Raw genomic sequence first — 17857 nt, forward strand, 5'->3', positions numbered from 1 at the left:
TTTTTGCTTTAATATCTTTTCACCGTTACAGTGAAATGTAGTTCCTGGAATGAAAGTGTTCTCATAATGGTAAAATAACTCACAGGAGGGTATTGCTTAAATAGCTTAAAAGATATTTCCTTGTGTTATCCAGAAAGCTTTAGAAGATATTCTCTGGACCACAAAATATTCACATTGCTAAAATTTAAACCCCGCAGGAACCTCTGTCCCTGTTTTGTCAATTTATTTTAATTTCTGCACTCTTTATTTTGGTGTAAACTGTATGTGCAACATCCTTTAGAGGAAAGTTGCTACTAAGATATGCATTGCGGTAGTTAATGTCATGCTCATTTTGGGCTGTTAATGGTTTCGTTCAGTTTTCCTTTTTCCAGGCTGGAATGATTGTACAGTACACATCTTTGATGACTTCAAATTTCAGATTTAGAAAATTTGGGAAGGTCTCTTGTGATTATTTCTAAACAACAGTGGAATCAAAAATCATTGGTTCAAACTACTGTACATAAGTAAAAGTTGTTTTTATGTGTCACCATCTCCACTTTGCCAAGATCTGGAAGAAGACACAAACTGTCACCCTTAACCAGGAACTAGCAAGCTTACTGTGAGCTGGAAACTTGTGGAACAGCAGTGCTGCAGTCCACAGTGAAGTGTGTTTTACATCACTGGACTGAGAAGGCCCCGAGCAAGGCGAGTGCCTGCTCCAAAATTACACCTTCAAGCTCTATTTGAATTTTCAGCTGCTCACATGGACAAATCAAACGTCCTCTGGAAAAAAGTTTGATGGTCAGAGGAAACCAAGGTTGAGCTATTTGGTCACAATGACAAAGAGGTATGTTTGGAGGAGTAAAGGAGGTGAGGATTTCAAACCTAAGAACAATGCACCAGCTGTCAAGCATGGTGGTGGTAGCATCATTCTCTGGGGCTGTTTAGCTGCCAGTGGTACTGGTACACTGCGCAAAGTGGATGGTTTAATGGAGAAGGGGAGCTACCTCCGAATTTTCCAACATGATCACAATGATCAGCTTCAAATTGAGGACAATGATTCCTTCTTGAATGACTTTCCCAAAGCCCCGACCTCACACCAATAAAAAATCTATGGACTAGTCCTGTGCCAGGAAAACAAGCAATTTAAATGAGGTCTACAAATTCTGTCAAGAAGAGTGGTCAAATATCTCGCCAGGATTATGCCAGAAGCTCGTTGACGGCTACCAAAAGTGTCTGGTAGAGGATGCTTGCATAATCATTGTACCATGGACAGAACAGGTCAAAGAAATCATTAAAAGTCCCAAATTACCATGACCTTCATGCCCATGATTGCTGAATGTAAACGTTTGACTACAGCCGTACAACAAATAGACAATCTTAAAGTTAATCTGCTGCTCAGTTATTTACCTTGGTATAAAAAATGCCTAAAATACTGAAACATATTGATCAACATTTCCTTAAAATGCAAAGTAACAACCTCAAATTTTCCCTGCCAACAAACTAGAACCTAAAGATATTCATTTCAGAATGACATCAAGAGAACAACTGTAAGTCCTCAGAAGCATGCAGCTGTAGGAAGAGAAACTTTGCTTTAAAGTAAAGCTAAATGCATTATATGAATAGCTACAGATTAATTGGATAATTCTTTCAGTATTATTGTTCATTTGAAGGAGTGTTGATTTAAGTGACATGTAGTTGAGGCAAAAATCCTGAATGACCATCATTTAAAACATATGCAGAAGTATGTCAAGTACATGTCTATATACACGTAGTCTGGTCCACAGAGAGTGCAGACAAATGCCTTTATTCTTAAGGGCGTGCTATTGCACATCAAAGGCAGTGAAGAAAAATATAAAACAGATGCCTAATTTGAAAACATGGACCTTCAAATAACACACAAGACAAGCTCAACAAAAGCGGCTGTGCAGAAGAAGAGTAGCACATACCACATTTTTTTATTGAACTGGCAAGAAGTTGATTTTAGAGCTGAAGAAAATGTCCCATTTGAACAACAGAGCCAAGAGTTTGTGGTGAAAGTTAAGAGTGAAATACTTCAAAAATGAGATTCTTCACTGAAACCACATTTAAAATACAGACAACACATGTAAATTAGCAGCCGACTGAATATCCGTCAGTATATCAGGAAGAGGCAGAGCACTGGAGGACCCACAGATGTCTTAATTGTTTTATTCTTACAGCTGTTTCTAATTAATGAATTCAGAAACAGTCTTTAGTATCTTATCAGCTAATTGAATGGTCTTCTTAGTGGCCATATCTGCTAAACTGTCTCCCCTCCAGGGTCCCCGATACTTCTCTGTTTGTTCCTGACTGCAAAGGATTCTTGTTTAGTTTCCTCAGCACTGTGCCAGAACAGATTTTCCACTTCATCAGCTCACGATGCAGTGTAGAAGGAAAATATATTCAATGAGATTGGTGCAAAGCAAAAAAATCACACTTAGTGTTATTGTTGGCTAAATTCTTTGTTATGATTGTTATTATTATTATTATTCCTCTAGGCCACCAGTGGGCAATTAATTTTCCCACAGGGGCCACATGATAAACTGCACCCACACCAATAAGATGAGCTGAATTCTGCTCAGTATTAATTTCATATCTCAACAAGCTGATTGGTGTGGCCCTCCACAGCAGTTCCAGCTTCTCATGTGATTCCTGTGGGAAAATTAATTGCCCACCTCTGCTCTGGGCTTATCTCCTCAAATATCTGGGCCTTATCATAGAGGCACTGTTGATGCACCACATCCATTGGCTTGGCAGTGGATATTAGACCAAGCGCGCCCATAGGTAATATAAAACATTGAGCTAATTTTGGGGTTGGAAAAATTAAGCCAGTAGGAAAGTATCTTAAACCTGCCTTCTATCTGAAGCCACGAGGTGGCGATAGCTGTTGCAAAGAGATTTCATTCCCATACAGCAGTTATTTCTGAAGCCAAGAGTGTGGCGCTCACATGTGGCCCACCCAATATTAAATGTTCACTCAAATCCATATACAAAAGAGAGTGATGTAGGTCCTTGAAAATCCTATTAAAAAACATAGCCAACACAGTGTGTTTGCTATAAACTGCTAATGCTATCGAGTCACACGCAAAGAGACTGTATATGACTTCTCGTCCCAGCTGAGTTGAGGTCAGTATTAGTGCTTCAAGCAGCAGGGTTGAACAGTATGAAGCCCCTCCCTGAGTCAGGCTGTTTTCCCAATTCCCAGTCTATATGTTATCCAAAGCTGAGCAGCTGCTTTTATGTATCTCAAGCTCACAATGCAGTATTCATGACGTTGAAATTTTTAGTGAGCGGTTAAACACAGATAGAAACGTAGGCCGAGGAAAAGTGCAAATAACGCAAGGAAGATTCATGTTTTCGTGTCTGTGTTCACACTGCAGGCAAAAAAAATCAAAGTTTGGAATTATTTTTCATGTTACATCAGTGTCAGAACGAAAGTGCCACAGAGAGCCGTCAGTTCAAATATCAGTGTCACACTGTCGATTCAAAGCAAGTTAAAGAAGGAAGAAAGTGCTAATAATAAAAACTGCATGTACCAACTTGTTTTTCTTTTTTTTAGTGTTTTGATTTCTAAGATTGTTAAAGTTTGTGTGGAGGGACAAAAAAAATGGATAAAGAAATAAAGTAATAAAAATCACATTTTGATACCCACAGAACTTCAAAGACTTTAAACACTTTTAAGATGTTTTTAAAATCAAATCTATCACTCTGAGCCAGAATTTTTCTTAAAGCGGTCCCTGAGTCAAACATTTCTCGTGGCCTTCCCGTCTTGGTCGCCTGTTGATGTCAGACATTACCATTTTGAACACGAGGAGCAGCCAAGATGCTGCTTTGATGTCGTAGCGCATCCAGACAGGATGAGCGAACCAGGTTCTCGCTCTGTCACTAGACTCTCCTCGTTTCTCAGAATGTGCTCTACCAAGCAGCGGGCTGCCTCCTCAATGTTTGTGTTTTCCTGAGTGAGAAAAAAAAAGAAAAAGTAAGACTGCTGTGATGAAATCTTTACAGCCACACCAGTGCAGCGGACACACACAGATTTTAATATCTCAAGAGAAGCTGGACACACATTCATATTAAACTCAGACTGAGTCCTATAGAAGCTGTAATTTTCCTTACTTTTCATATAGTGACAACACGTTCAATTCAGTTTTAGTTATATAGCACTAAATCACAACAACAGTTGCTTCCAGGTGTTTTGTATTGTAAGGTCAAGACCCTACAATAATATAGAGAAAACCCCAACAACCAGATGCAAGCACTTTGGCGACAGTGGGAAGGAAAAACTCCCTTTAACAGGAAGAAACCTCCAGCAGAACCAGGCTCAGGGAGGGGCGGCCGTCTGACACATCTAGGTCAACCTTAGAGTAGGCAGCTGGATTGATGACAGCTGGATTGATGACAGCTGGATTGATACTTCTCTTAGCAATCTGATTTTGTTGTTCTCCAAAGATTTTTTTGAGAGGTTTACGGTGAACAAAGTTCAACATATCCAGGCTTTTCCCAGTCAGAGATAACGAGTATTATGGCAGTGGTTACCCGCCTTCTCTGTTAACCCAGTTTTTCTGCTTCAGCCTCTGTGCACACTCACATACTGTAAGAGAGCCTATTCCAGTGGAGCAATTCAGCACTGCCTCCTCCAATCAGAGACATTATCAGAGGAACAGGTGATCTCTAAAAATTATAGAGAATATAGCAATAAAATGCAACATTGCTGCAAATAAGGCTATCTTTATGTTGTGAATTTACCAGCATCAAAAGCGAAAAAGGGGTAAAATATCTCACTCTATTATATTTATTTTACCGCTCTGTGCTGCCGTTCACTTCTAATGTGACGGCAGCACATTAAAGCTCTGAAACACCAGCGGTTATTCAGAGTGATGCAGTCAATTAATTGTATTGGTTTAACAGGTATTCTCAGAAATAAATAGCCAACAAATATAAATGTTTACTATTTTGGGTTCTACTAGCTGCCATCGCAGCAGTTTAAATCAGACATAGCGGCACATCTACGCCCGAGCGTAAACATTCATTTTCTGCATCACCGACTGAATGCCAGCAAAATCCTGTGAGAATGCGACTCGACTTTACAGCTGGGCCTCATTTAGTGGTGTAAGGTACAATTTATAAACCTTTTTCCTTCAGCCCAGAATCTGTACAACGCCTAAAGCGCACTGGAATCGGTGAAAATGTGATGCTTTCAGCTGATTTTAAACTGAAACGCTGCACATAAATTGCTCCTGGCCAGGTTAAGCATTCACCATAGGTTACCATAGTGATTTAGCCAAGTTAAAAATAAAAGTGAAATTTTTTTTACTATTACCGCATTAATTTAGAGTGGAGCTAGACTCTTTGGGAATAGGATGAAGGCAGTCACTCAGGACAGCGTTGTGTTGATTTGTGGACCCAAACGCCCCCCACAGCATAACTTTGTATCAGAGCCCCTCACTGAGGGCTTTAACGGTCCAGGCTTTTCCTTTCATTTGTCACACATCTACAGCTCTCTTTCAAACTGCCCACATGTCAGTCGCTCTTTATGTACATGAACCTTTGTGTACAGTAACTACATCGCAGCCTTTACCTCACACTCTTGTGTGTAACTCATTGGAAAGGCATTAAATGAGAAGAAAAAGAAGAGTCTAGTTCACACCAGAGTGCTGGAATTCCTCTGTTTGCCTCCCAAGAGGACGGCAAATAAACTTGTCTGACTTTGAGTGAAACCTTTTTTGAATCGTTTGTTTTTACAGGAAGCTTCTGTTGAAATAACACTGCTCCAGTTTCCCCCCCAAATATGCAAATATAACCCGATTTTGGGCCTTGCTTGTATGGCACAGAGTTATCATTTGGCTAGTCAAAGAAAGACCTCTAAGCTTTAACAATTTGCACAGAAATCTTTGGTATACTCAACGATCTGTCTAAGAAAATCTACAGCTTGTTGCAGAGATTGCATCAAAAGCCACATGGGTCTCCTCTCTCACACCTTTGCAGAAGTCTCAAACCATCCGACGAAGCCGTTCTCCCTACAAAAGACGTCGAGTTTGGGCTGCTGGGAAACCAGCTGGTCTGACTTGTTGGCCAGGAGTACAGCTGGAACTGGCCTCCCATGGTTCAGTGTCACCTTTGGACAGAAGAAAGTTGAGCTGGATCACATTATTTTTTAAATAAATTGTTAAATGGCCCTGTCTTACCTTAAAGCACACAAACAGAAAAATATCAGTGTGCCCTGTAGTCTTTCTGTAAAGACATTTTATCACAAAAGCAAACCAATAACAAAGTATTACTGACAACTATACGAGCTGAAGAGACTAGAGTGCTAATTTTCGCTTGTTCTCATCATGGAGTGGTTTTTGTCTGCTTTAAAGTGTCAGGAAGCTTTTTCAGAGGTGCGTGTTCACCCTCTGAAATCCTCTCACATCTTTTATGATGTCTCTGTCCAAAAATGCTCCCCCTTTCATGCAACAGTCTGCAAAAAATAAGTTGTACATTTTATTTCCCTTTCAAGTTCTGCTTCTTCATTTTCTGCCATTTCATGCACATCAAAGTGCAAGGTTTTTCAAAAGCCTGTGGCATTAATCTACATTTGAACAATGACTGATAATTTTCCACATATACAAAAGGAGATCATAAACGTGTGTGACTACTCCCATAAAAAAAAAGCAAAAACCTGATTTAAATTTGCCCAAAATCCTCTTTCAGATCATCTGCTGAGTCGCCTCTGCTCTGCTTTGTTCGCTCCTCTGTTGTATAAAAATGAGGACCCTTCAACATGAATATCAACCAAGAGCACGATTGTGATCTGTTGGGCTTTTTTTCCAACTTTCACTGCACTAATGCAACTATAGCTCCCAATGCAAGATCCCAAAAACAACACTAGAAGTGATGCAAAGGGGCAAAAGGAGAAAACATGTGGGTAAATGTAGCAACCTGAGGTTTTTGCCTTTTATGTGAAACGCTGCTGGATCTGCTGAGAAGGAGAAAAAACACTGAAATACTGCAAAGAAAATAACAGAGGTTTTGATGTGGTTTTGCTGTGATAGATTGGCAAGCTGTGCAGGGTGCACTCTGCCCTTCATCCAGTGACAGCTGGGATTAGCTCCAGCCCCTCCTTGACCCCGAACTGCATAAACATTTAAGAAAACAGATGAATGGAGGGGCTAAAAACTCTAAAAACTGTCTCTCTCTTTAGTTGCGATCAGTCACCAACCATCCATCCATCCAATCGCTTCCGCTTATCCTTTTCAGGGTCACGGGGGTGCTAGAGCCTATCCCAGCTGTCACAGGGCGAGAGGCGAGGTACACCCTGGACAGGTCGCCAGTCTGTCGCAGGGCTAACACACAGAGAAAAACAACCATTCGCACTCACATTCACTCCCGCATTCACACCTATGGGCAATTTAGATTTTTCAATTAACCTATACACACAAAGTGCATGTCTTTGGACTGTGGGCGGAAGCCGGAGTACCCAGAGAGAACCCACGCAAATACAGGGAGAACATGCAAACTCCACACAAAAAGACCCCGACCCGATGGTGGAATTGAACTCAGGCAACAGCGCTAACCACCATGCGATCAGTCACGTGTGGGTAAAAAAAAAAAAAGACAGAGAGAATGACGGTGAAGACAGAAAAGCCCAGCTTTATGCTTCTGCGGGTTCAGCCATCTGACCTTGGAGTCCAGGTCATCCTTCCACTTCAGCACGGCATCGAACGTGGAGGCCCTCGTCACGTCAAACACCACCAGTGCTCCCACCGCCTCCCGGTAATAGACACGAGTCATGTTCCCATACCGCTCCTGTCCTGGGATGAGACGCCATCAATCAGACAAACGCACATACAAAGACTGCTTTCAAGTCCATAAAATTAAATGAAGTCACGTCATGGTTTATGAGTGCCAGTTATGGAGCTCTGTGTGTGTGTTTAGTCTACAGCAGCTGCCATCATGTGCCTGATATTATGAGCATGGGATCTACATTCCTCAACCAGGCATCAAACGGCAGGGAGTGACCCAGGCATCCAACACACACACACACACACACACACACACACACACACACACACACACACACACACACACACACACAGAAACACACACTCTGGGTGGAAAATCTGCTTTTCTTTTCTTTGTTTTTCTTCTGCCTTTCACTTCTTAAATAAAAAAGTGTTATCCTCTTATTTATGACACTACAAAAAGACCTGAGTTAGATTAAGATGAAGATATTTATGTTCTAACTCTCCTCTAAATATCCTCTCAAGTGAATTTGCAAAGCGCCTTTCCTTCCAGAAGCAGCTTTCACGGCTGCTGATGGTGAAACAAATGGTTCTTGTTCCCAAAAACCCCAAAACACACACACGCGCACAAACACCGTTGTATCACCTGATATATATAAGCCTTAAACCAGTGAGTCGTTAAAGTTTGACAGACCTGCAATATCCCACAGCTGTAGCCGGATCACAGTGTTACTGTCCCACTGCAACACCTTCAGGGCGAAGTCCACCCCAATGGTGGCTCGGTAGTGCTGGGAGAAGATCTGATGCACATACCGCTTGATTATGGACGTCTTCCCCACTCCTAAGTCTCCGATGACCAGGACTTTGAAAAGAAGCTCCTGCTGCATGGCTGCAGGCTCGGTGATATTATGAAAACTTTCCGAAGGATGCTGAGACACATCAAAACCACAGAGCAGCTACAGTAAAGGCATTTTCTTCCGTCCTGCTGCGAACCGAAATATTATCACGTGATCTTCTATCGTCGAGAAGCGGTCGCACTCGTCTGCAATCACCGGAGTCCAGCAGTCTAAATAAAATAAGGACAGCGTGAGTGCGCTTACTTCAGAGCAAACTGCAAACTTCAGCAGAAAACTCATGGTGCGTTCACACACTACTCGTAAACATAAGCTTCATTTTAAATTCCATCTGATGTCTTTAAAATATTCGAATAAAGTAACTCTGCAAATAACAAATTAATATCTGTCATTTAAATGTCAGAAAGTTGTGTAAAACGGATCGATGACGTCTTTGGATGTTTTCAATTAGAAAAAAATGGTCGATTTAAGCTGAAGTTAGCAAATATTAGATTGTTTTACTATTTAAAAAGCAGCAATAAATGTTTTCATGACTAAATCATTTCTGTAGCCCTACATCGTGATTGCACGGATATGTGTTATCAGTGTCCATCATGGCTAAAGTCAGACAGCACCGTTATTGTAATGGACTCGAAAACCAAATGCAAATCAAAGAATCCAAACTTGATTTCAGGCTAATGTGTTGGACTTTACTTCTGAACTGAATGGAGTTTTCAATATCAATGAATAAGATCAAATAAAACGTGCAAATGCGCTTTAGTCTTTACCTAAGAACGATCAGTGCTCCATGCTGAGAAAGAGCACTGCAGGTGCCAGTTTTGTTTTGTGAGTGTTGATATGAGAAGTACAGAAAGAGTTGGAATGTGGTACTTCATGATGAAGTCAGGGATAACAGAGGTATGTGAGGGTGGTGCAGGTCATGTATGAGGAGAGTGGTGGTGGACTGGTGGGAAGGTCAGATGGGTTCAGGGTGGACTATGATGTCTTGCAGACAACATTGTAATCTGTAGTGAGAGTAGGAAGAGGGTGGAAGCGAGGCTGGAGAGGTGGAGGTGTGCTCTGGAGAGAAGAGGAGGCAAAGTTAAAGAGGCGATTTTTGGACATGTGCAGAAGAGTAATAGTGGTTATACTGCATATACTTATTTTTAGTGTACTGAAATGCAGTTTAACAAAAGAAAATACATTTTCTTTATAGAAGTACATAGTAGGTTAGAATGAAAATACTCCAGCAAATATTGTACTTATAGTACTAGAGCAAATAGAATATGTTTAGTTGTTTTCCACTGGCCGATCATTCGCTGTCACCCTGGAGGTCTAGGGAACAAAAATATTTATAAATGTATTTTTGTGCTAAGTACTGATATGAAATAATCTCATGTGTGTTCTTTTCTTATTTACCGTTTTTTTCTTCCGTATAGCACGTGAATGCATCGCCCCGGGAATCTGCTGCTGCGCTGCTGTGCGCGCCATTACGGTAATGGTACTGATGAGGGCGAGGAAGAGACGTGAGTGCGATGCTGCTGCTGTGTTCTGCTGCCATTTCATCAGCGGATCATCGCGGAAATATCAACAGCCCCGCTGTAATGAGCCAGCAGATCGGATCACCTGTCGGGCCACACACCGCTCACCCCGTTTTCACCCTTTAAACCGGCTCACAAAGCGATGCTGCACCGGAGGCCCTGCTAATGCTCTGTATGTTACCGCCTGGGGTTTTCTGTAGGCAACAACAGAACCAGTGCTAGACTAGGGGTCATTTTTTTCTTCTTTTTTGGAAACATAATCATCAATATGGGGTTTCTTTTTTTCAAGTACTGAGCTCTGAACTTGAGGTAGGTCACACTTTATTAGTTGTTTAATTTAATTGTTGTCCAGAAAAAATAATTAACTAAGTAGAGAATGCTCATTGAGCTAAGAGGGTTGGGCCTTGTGATAAAAAAATAATAATAATAAATAAAGAACCATATAGTTTGTCGCATCATTAGTAGCACAGGACGCCTTCTTCCTATCTATGGTGATTTTTAAGCAACTATATTAAACCTGAATTCTGGCTTTATTCAAGGCCTCATTGTGTGTTATTGCTCTATAACAACCACTCTGCTATCCACATGGGGGCTGACTACGCCACTGTTTATTGAGTTGGAGAGGAGTGGCCTCCCCCTCCCTCTTTCAAATTAGATCACCCATCTGTAAATCACATGGCCACTGCTGAGATGCTATGAGCCTATTATTCCCATGTTTAGAGGAAAGCCATAATCCCAAAAAATATCCTTCTAGTCAGCACAATCTCTGGATTAAATGTAATGTTTGATCTGTTTAAACTCATTTAAGCAGATCTTCTTTTTCTGAAAAAGAAGGAGGGGTTTGTGGAAGCTTTAAAGTCTGATGTTTAATCTACAGCTGTTTCCATCCCCTTTGAAGGATCCAAATTTGAAGACATGAACAGCAGGGTTTTAATTGATGTTTTAGATTTTATATTTACAAAAATCCTTCCATTAGATGATGTAAAATATTTGGTTTTGTGAAGGAGAGGATGCTCATTTCATTTATTTAAGAGTCCCGTTTTAGTCTCAGTATTGGGCTTACTGTGGGTGACCCTGACTAAGTGAGTGGGGTTTTTTTTTGTCTTGCAGAACTTATTTCAATGAGAAATGGAGACTATATGGCTTTACCAGTTTCGTCTGATAGTCATCGGAGACTCCACGGTCGGCAAGTCATGCCTGATCCGGAGGTTCACTGAGGGCCGCTTCGCACAGGTGTCAGACCCGACCGTCGGGGTGGACTTCTTCTCCCGTCTTGTGGAGATCGAGCCGGGGAAAAGAATCAAACTTCAGATCTGGGACACGGCAGGACAGGAGAGGTTCAGGTAAAGACAGACTCCTGATTTCTTTCTCATGTGTCCACAAAAACTAGATTTTGGACTATAAACAAGACTCTCCTCATACTTCAAAAGCACACACTACACATGCGTCCCTCAGATGGGCATTAAAGCTCAGTTAGGCCACGTTAAGATGACATGTTTTGACATTTTCCTTCATTAACATTAATGCATGAGTTCTCTGTCCATCTGCTGTTAACACTAACTAAAAGCCTAAAGGTTTGTTAGGTGAAAACTATCTCAACCAGCTGGGTAATTAAGCTGTTTAACCTTATTTGAAAATTAAAGTTTATATTTGTGATCATTTTGATGTCTTAATAAGAGAGAGAGGATAGGGAAGCCACAAAGTTTGCTCTTTTGGTTGGATTGGATCACAGTGGAGGGGGGGGGGGGACTTTCAGCTGCTCCTTTATTTCCCAAAGGGGTCACCATAGCAGATGGATCCGCATGTTTTATTTGGCACAAATCTTATGCCGGTTGCCCCTCCTAATGCAACACTCCCATTAATCCAGCTAAGGACTGGCACAGGCAGTACACCAGCTTGTGTTTCCCTGAGGCTGGTTTGGGTCTTTTGCTGGTCTCGAAATAAAAAGAATCTAGTTTTGGCAGCTCCCTTATTCAAAAAGTGGTCGCCACAGCGGGTAGCTCTGCATGTTTGGAAAGAAAAATAATAATTAAATAAAAAAAAACAAAAAAACCCCCAGAATATCTCCAGTCTAATCCTTTACTGGGTTCAGAATTCACATTTTTAATGATTTGGCAATTATGAAAGAAAAAACAATTCATGAAGTCACGACTATGTTTTTTTTTTTTTTTTTAAAAATAATTAGTTGATCTCCTGCTGAATTTGTGAGTTTTTTCACTTACAAAGAAATGAACAGTCTCTAATTTTTATAGTAGTTTTTAATGTCAAGACACAGAATATCAATACAAAATCCAGAAAAAACACATTAGATGAATGTTATATAATTGGTTTGCATGTCGCTGAACTGCGTCATGATGGACTGACATTTTGCAGCCTCACAAAAATTTGCTTTAGAAGTCACGTTTACAGGCCCGTGCTAAGTTTGCCGGTGAACAAATGATTGAGGGAAAGCTTGGGAGAAAGTGACGTGGTCAGGCGGTCTTTGGCATCACCTTTACCCGTCGTGTTTGGAGGAAGAGAGATGTTGAGTATGATTCAAAGAATACCATCCCCACTATCAAGCACAGAGGTGGAAACATTTTTCTGCTAAGGGTACAGGACAACGTCACTGATTTAAAGACCAGAATCTTGGATGAAAACCTCCTTCTCTCAGCCAAAACACCAAAGATGGGTCATGGATGGGTCTGCCGCCATGACAGTGACCAAATGTGTCAGAAATAAGGACGGACAGAGGTTCACCTGTATTCATCTGCAAAAGAAAGAAAAGAACAAAAAACCGGTACAAATTGTATAACGGTAGTTTTTTTTTTTTTTAGCAAAAACTACTCAAACAGATGCAACTTGTTCATTTGTAGGGGACCGTTTTTTTCCACTGTGGGTGTGGTCTTCTGCCAGTTATTCACGTCTGCATTCCTGCACACTTCTTTCTGTGCAGGTCAATCACCAGAGCCTACTACCGCAACTCAGTGGGTGGCCTCTTGCTCTTTGACATCACAAACCGCCGCTCCTTTCAAAACGTCCACAACTGGCTGGAGGAGGCGCAGAGCCACGTCCAGCCGCACAGCATCATCTTCCTGCTGGTCGGCCACAAGTGTGACCTGGAAGCCCAGCGTCAGGTGACTCAGCAGGAGGCGGAGAAGCTGGCGGGGGCCTACGGGATGCGCTATGTGGAGACCTCTGCACGGGACGCCATCAATGTGGAGAAGGTGTAGTTTTTGTTTGTTTTTATTCCATATGTAGTTCATCTTTTTTTTAATTAAAAAAGTGGGATATTATAGGAAAGGTTCTGCTTTGCAACAATAATATGGGTGGTATAAATAACTACAGGAGCACGAAGAAGACTGTCTCTCTCTGCCGTCTGCATGCAGGGTGTCTAAAACAAAAAAGAGGTACTTTTATTAAAAGCAAACAGTGATGGTGAAATAAGTGACAACAATTTGAAATATTCAATGCAAAACTCCTCATGAAAATGTTGATTCTCTTAGACTTAAAGATGCATAATCCTAATACGCTATAAGCAGCATATATTGACATTTTCGCAGTTATTTTAAAAATTAATGATCAGAATGAAAATGATCTCCGTTGCTGAGCCTGCTCGTGATTCCTCCTCCAGGCGTTTGTGGATCTGACGAAGGACATCTTTGAGCTGGTGCGGAACGGGGACATCAAGATCCAGGACGGCTGGGAGGGCGTCAAGAGCGGATTTGTTCCCAACACCGTCCACTCCTCTGAGGAGGTCACCAAGAGCAGCCGGCAGTGCTACTGCTGATTCGGCTGCAGCACGTTAGGGTGAGAGGTGATAATACTTCAGTGGACTCCATATGTACAAGATCTCTTTTGCCATGGCTGCTCTCAGGCCAGTTTTGGGGGACTTTAATGTTTCCCCCTCAGTTACATACTTATTCATATAGACGTTATTTTAACATTCAATTGCCTGTTTAAGGCTCAAACTTGGGGCACTTTGTTGATGTTCCCAACAGGTGTAGAAGCACAAGAAGCATCCTGCCACTTCATCTTTCTGTGTGCATGCGTGTAACTCTAGTCATCCTGCTGTCTTTGCAGCTGCTACCGACACTTAAGCTTTACTCCACCTTTGGCCTTTCCTGATGTGTACAGTTATACTCCAGTGGCCAGTTCCGTTTCTCTAGCCGCACATGTATAAAAGACTATCAGTGTAGTGTATTTATACTCTTGTGTGACTTTAATTTGATGAATCAGCGATGCCACGACTGAGCCACGCCTCTTCCTTTTTTCTGGAAATGCCTCTGAATATACCGCAGCCCGTTGTGGACTATATTCGGCTGGAGAGAGGAGGCAGAAAGAGGCAGCAGCCTCGCCGACTGATTGTACGTCTGCACTACAAATCTGAGTGGCTTAACGCATAAAGAAGGTGGAGGTCGGTGAACTCCAAGCGAACCAAAGTTTCAGATGTCTTGTTTGTTCACCTGAACGCGGAGGAACGAGTTTGCACTGTGAAAATGATTAATGGTACATTTGTTCTTTGCTGGAAGAAAAACGTTACTGTAGCTGCTTATTTTAGCCTTGACGACTTGATCGATATGGCAAGTTCTCAGTTCATGTTTACTGCTCCGTGTTGGGTTACTGGTGAGAACAGGTGAGAAACTGTCCAAAAGCCTTTTGTATAGATCCCCATAGTGTTCAATTTGAAATAAATATAAAGTCACAGTAAAAAGAAAGTGAAGCTTCCTTTCATTTCTAAGGTTTTGTGTGTCAGGATGTTACTAAAAAATCATCTGGTCCCTTAAAGCCCCTAAAATGAGGCTAAAACTAACAAAAAAATCAACCTCAGGTAATCCAAAAACATTTATTTATTAGCAAACATTAAACAAAAATGCAGACGCAGTGTGTGGAAAAGCAAAGTACACATTTACTGCTTCCACAGGAATTAACAAGGTAAGTAGCAGCAAGGAGTTCTCATTAAAATGCCCTGATTAATTGGTCATCAGCTGGTATAAGCACTACTATTAAAGCACATATTTTGATAGTTTGCAGATCTGGAGCATTCAGGTACAAGGTAATACAATGCCGAGGAATAAAAAGCATCAGCAATGAACTTATAAAATCACTTGTTGCTGCCCTGGAAAGAGTTATAAGATCACTCCAATTCAATTTCATTGATATAGCACCAAATCACAACAACAGCTGCCTCAAGGTGCTTTATTTTATAAGGTAAGGACAATAATACAGAGAAAACAGAGAAAACTCCAACAATCAGATGGCCTCCTTGTGAGCATTACAAACAATTTGAAGTCTGTCATCCCCCCTGAATGTTTTCACAAGTGCAAAACATTTAGGTGAATGGAGACCATAGCAAATCTACCCCAGGGTCTGACTGTACAATGCTCAGAGAAAAAAATCAATGTTAAAATTCATGAAAGTAAGCTTAGAAAAAGATTGAACAAGTATAGTTTGTTTGGAAGGGTTTCCAGCAGAAAGCTTCGTCTCACTATAAACAACATGGCAGCACAGCTTCAGTTTGCAAAGCTGCACCCGAACAAACCACAAGACTTCTGGGACAATGTCCTTTAGACAGGCGAGACCAAAGTGGTGATGTTTGGCCATAATACACAGCTCCACATATTGAGCAAACCAACCACAGCATGTGAGCACAAACACCTCTTACCAGCTGTGAAGCACGGTGGTGGAGGGGTGATGATCTGTGCTTCTTTTTTCTTTTTTTGAAGCTGCAGGACCAGGCGCCTTGCAGTCTTTGAGACGACTATGCACTCCTCTGTTACCCAAATGTTCTAGAGACAAACGTGAGGCCATCTGTCAGACAGCTAAAGCTTAACAGAAATTGGTTCCTGTGACAGAAAAATGACACCAAACACTTTGAGTGATGGGACCTTAAAATCCAATTTATCTAAGTTTATCCCACATTAGATTTTATTTCACGGCGTCTCTGTAGCTTTCACAGCATCCCTCTTAAACGAACGCCCAGAGGTTTGTGCTGTGAATAAACACAGGAAACAGACTAGCCCACAGCCTGTGCAGCTCACCTCACTGTGTGACTCTCGTGTATTAGAATACAGTGGAAAAAAACAAGCAACCATCTGGATGGAAAAAAACCAGACGATTGAGCCGTGTCTGTTTCATCATGCATGCAGCGTGTACATCCGTGAGTAATGAAAAGGGATATTATTGGGAAAAAATCACTGTAATGAGATAATGAACATACATTTGAAATGGATAAAGTAACGTTTATAGTTATTTTATTTTTAGATTCCTTCAATATTATTGTTTGACACATACATTTAACAATATTTCTTCCTATGAACTGCTTCTTAATTCATTCAGTACTTACTCAGTACGAGTCTTTGGAGTCTGTTTAAAATTCATTTATACACTCAGTCCATTTAATTGAAAATTTCCAAAGACAGAAAGGGCTTTTTCCTTTTAATCTTTGATATATTGTAGGTAACTCAATAGTTGAAGTTTCACTGTAGGAGCAGAATGGATGAGAGATGTGAAAAATAAAACAAAACTGCATAAAACGAAAAAAAAAACTGACTAAAACTCACAACAGCTGTACAGATTTAACTTTTTTTGGTGGCATTAACCATCGAACAGGCTTTCATATGCAGTCAGCTATGTGTTATTCCTGTGAGCTCTGACGTCTGAAGTGTAAGGTGGCGGGAAACACATTTATATCACATTACACTAAACGTGTGAATAATTTATTTGTAACCAAATCCTGACAAGGTTGGTCGTTTGATGTTGTTGTGGCATTATATACACCTCGATCGTCACTGGAAATAAATGCCTGGAAGTGAAAAGGTTTTTCTTTGGAGATTCGCTGTTGTGCAGGTTTTCAAGCTTACACACAGCTTTGCCACAGTGGTTCATAGCTGTACTGTTTCCAGATTGGCACATTGCAGTGTGCGACCACTAGAGCGCAGCCTTAGTGTGTCGAGAAGAGAGGAGGAGGGAGCAGCTCTTATGCATTTTATGGTGTAGAGATTTTAAAAAAGACTCTTCCTTCTCCAAAATGTGTTCCTTTTTCTTTCTTTTTCAGCCTGTTACCGAAGTTGAGACAAACAAAGAAGTTAAAATCCACATTTTTGTTGTGATTTTCCAATTCAGTCGCATGGAAAATGTAAGTGCAACCCTACATCTATCACAGCTTCAAACCAATAAAACTAAACATTCCTCCCGGGGAGTAAAAAATGGAAAATGTCGCATTTAAATCTCTTAAAGTAAGGACGACTCACTGGAAACTTTATTAAGTACACCTGTTCTTGTTGCTTGTTAACAATCGCCCAATCATGTGGCAGCAACTTGCACGTAAACATGCTCAAGGCAACCTGCTGAAGTTGAAACTGAACACCAGAATGGGGAAGAAAGACAGGCTGGTGTTTCAGAATCTCCTAGTGTGCTGGGATTTTCCATTTCTAGGGTTTACAGAGAATGATCCAGAGAAAAGGAAATGTCCAGTGAGTGGTAGCTCTCTAGGAGAGCATGCCTTTTTAAGTAGCAAAGGTCAGAGGAGAACGGCCAGAGAGCTATTAAAGCTGGTAGGATGGCAACAGTATCACAAATAACTGCTCATGTCAACCATGGACGCTTTTCTGGAGAAATGTGATCAATAGATCTACCAGCATCAATCCAACATCCGTTCTTTAGCTCAGGATACAATGGAGTCTCCCAGAAACACAGTTCACTTAGAGCCCTTCAGCACAGTATAAATGAAGCCCTTTTCATGTGGCTTCAATAACCTGCGAGTTAGAGTCCATAAGTT

General features: G+C 41.2%; 2 protein-coding genes across 2 annotated transcripts; one reads left to right on the forward strand and one right to left on the reverse strand.

Annotated features, from left to right (window-relative positions):
• Positions 1–1770: 1770 nt before the first annotated feature.
• On the reverse strand, positions 1771–8847 carry rab38c (RAB38c, member of RAS oncogene family). The gene is made up of 4 exons (XM_084940609.1): positions 8419–8847; positions 7663–7793; positions 5978–6115; positions 1771–3955 (listed from the first exon to the last, which is right to left on the reverse strand). The coding sequence occupies exons 1-4, from the start codon at positions 8609–8611 to the stop codon at positions 3794–3796; spliced, it is 624 nt and encodes a 207-aa protein (XP_084796735.1). The 5' UTR covers positions 8612–8847; the 3' UTR covers positions 1771–3793.
• Positions 8848–10026: 1179 nt separating this feature from the next.
• On the forward strand, positions 10027–14795 carry LOC146379379 (ras-related protein Rab-39B-like). The gene is made up of 4 exons (XM_084940608.1): positions 10027–10407; positions 11209–11441; positions 13034–13304; positions 13712–14795. The coding sequence occupies exons 2-4, from the start codon at positions 11227–11229 to the stop codon at positions 13865–13867; spliced, it is 642 nt and encodes a 213-aa protein (XP_084796734.1). The 5' UTR covers positions 10027–10407; positions 11209–11226; the 3' UTR covers positions 13868–14795.
• Positions 14796–17857: the final 3062 nt, after the last annotated feature.

The sequence above is a fragment of the Perissodus microlepis genome, chromosome 10 (assembly GCF_051167445.1).
Source record: "Perissodus microlepis isolate ML-2025 ecotype Zambia chromosome 10, ASM5116744v1, whole genome shotgun sequence".
NCBI lineage: Eukaryota > Metazoa > Chordata > Actinopteri > Cichliformes > Cichlidae > Perissodus > Perissodus microlepis.

Excerpts from the sequence above, each read along its gene's own strand:
- LOC146379379 (XM_084940608.1), top strand. The coding sequence starts at position 11,227 with ATGGAGACTATATGGCTTTACCAGTTTCGTCTGATAGTCATCGGAGAC. Across the intron at positions 11,442-13,033 it reads GCAGGACAGGAGAGGTTCAG|GTCAATCACCAGAGCCTACT; the intron begins GTAAAGACAGAC and ends CTTTCTGTGCAG. Across the intron at positions 13,305-13,711 it reads ACGCCATCAATGTGGAGAAG|GCGTTTGTGGATCTGACGAA; the intron begins GTGTAGTTTTTG and ends TTCCTCCTCCAG.
- rab38c (XM_084940609.1), bottom strand. The coding sequence starts at position 8,611 with ATGCAGCAGGAGCTTCTTTTCAAAGTCCTGGTCATCGGAGACTTAGGA. Across the intron at positions 7,794-8,418 it reads ACAGCTGTGGGATATTGCAG|GACAGGAGCGGTATGGGAAC; the intron begins GTCTGTCAAACT and ends GTCTCATCCCAG. Across the intron at positions 3,956-5,977 it reads GGTTTGAGACTTCTGCAAAG|GAAAACACAAACATTGAGGA; the intron begins GTGTGAGAGAGG and ends TTTCTCACTCAG.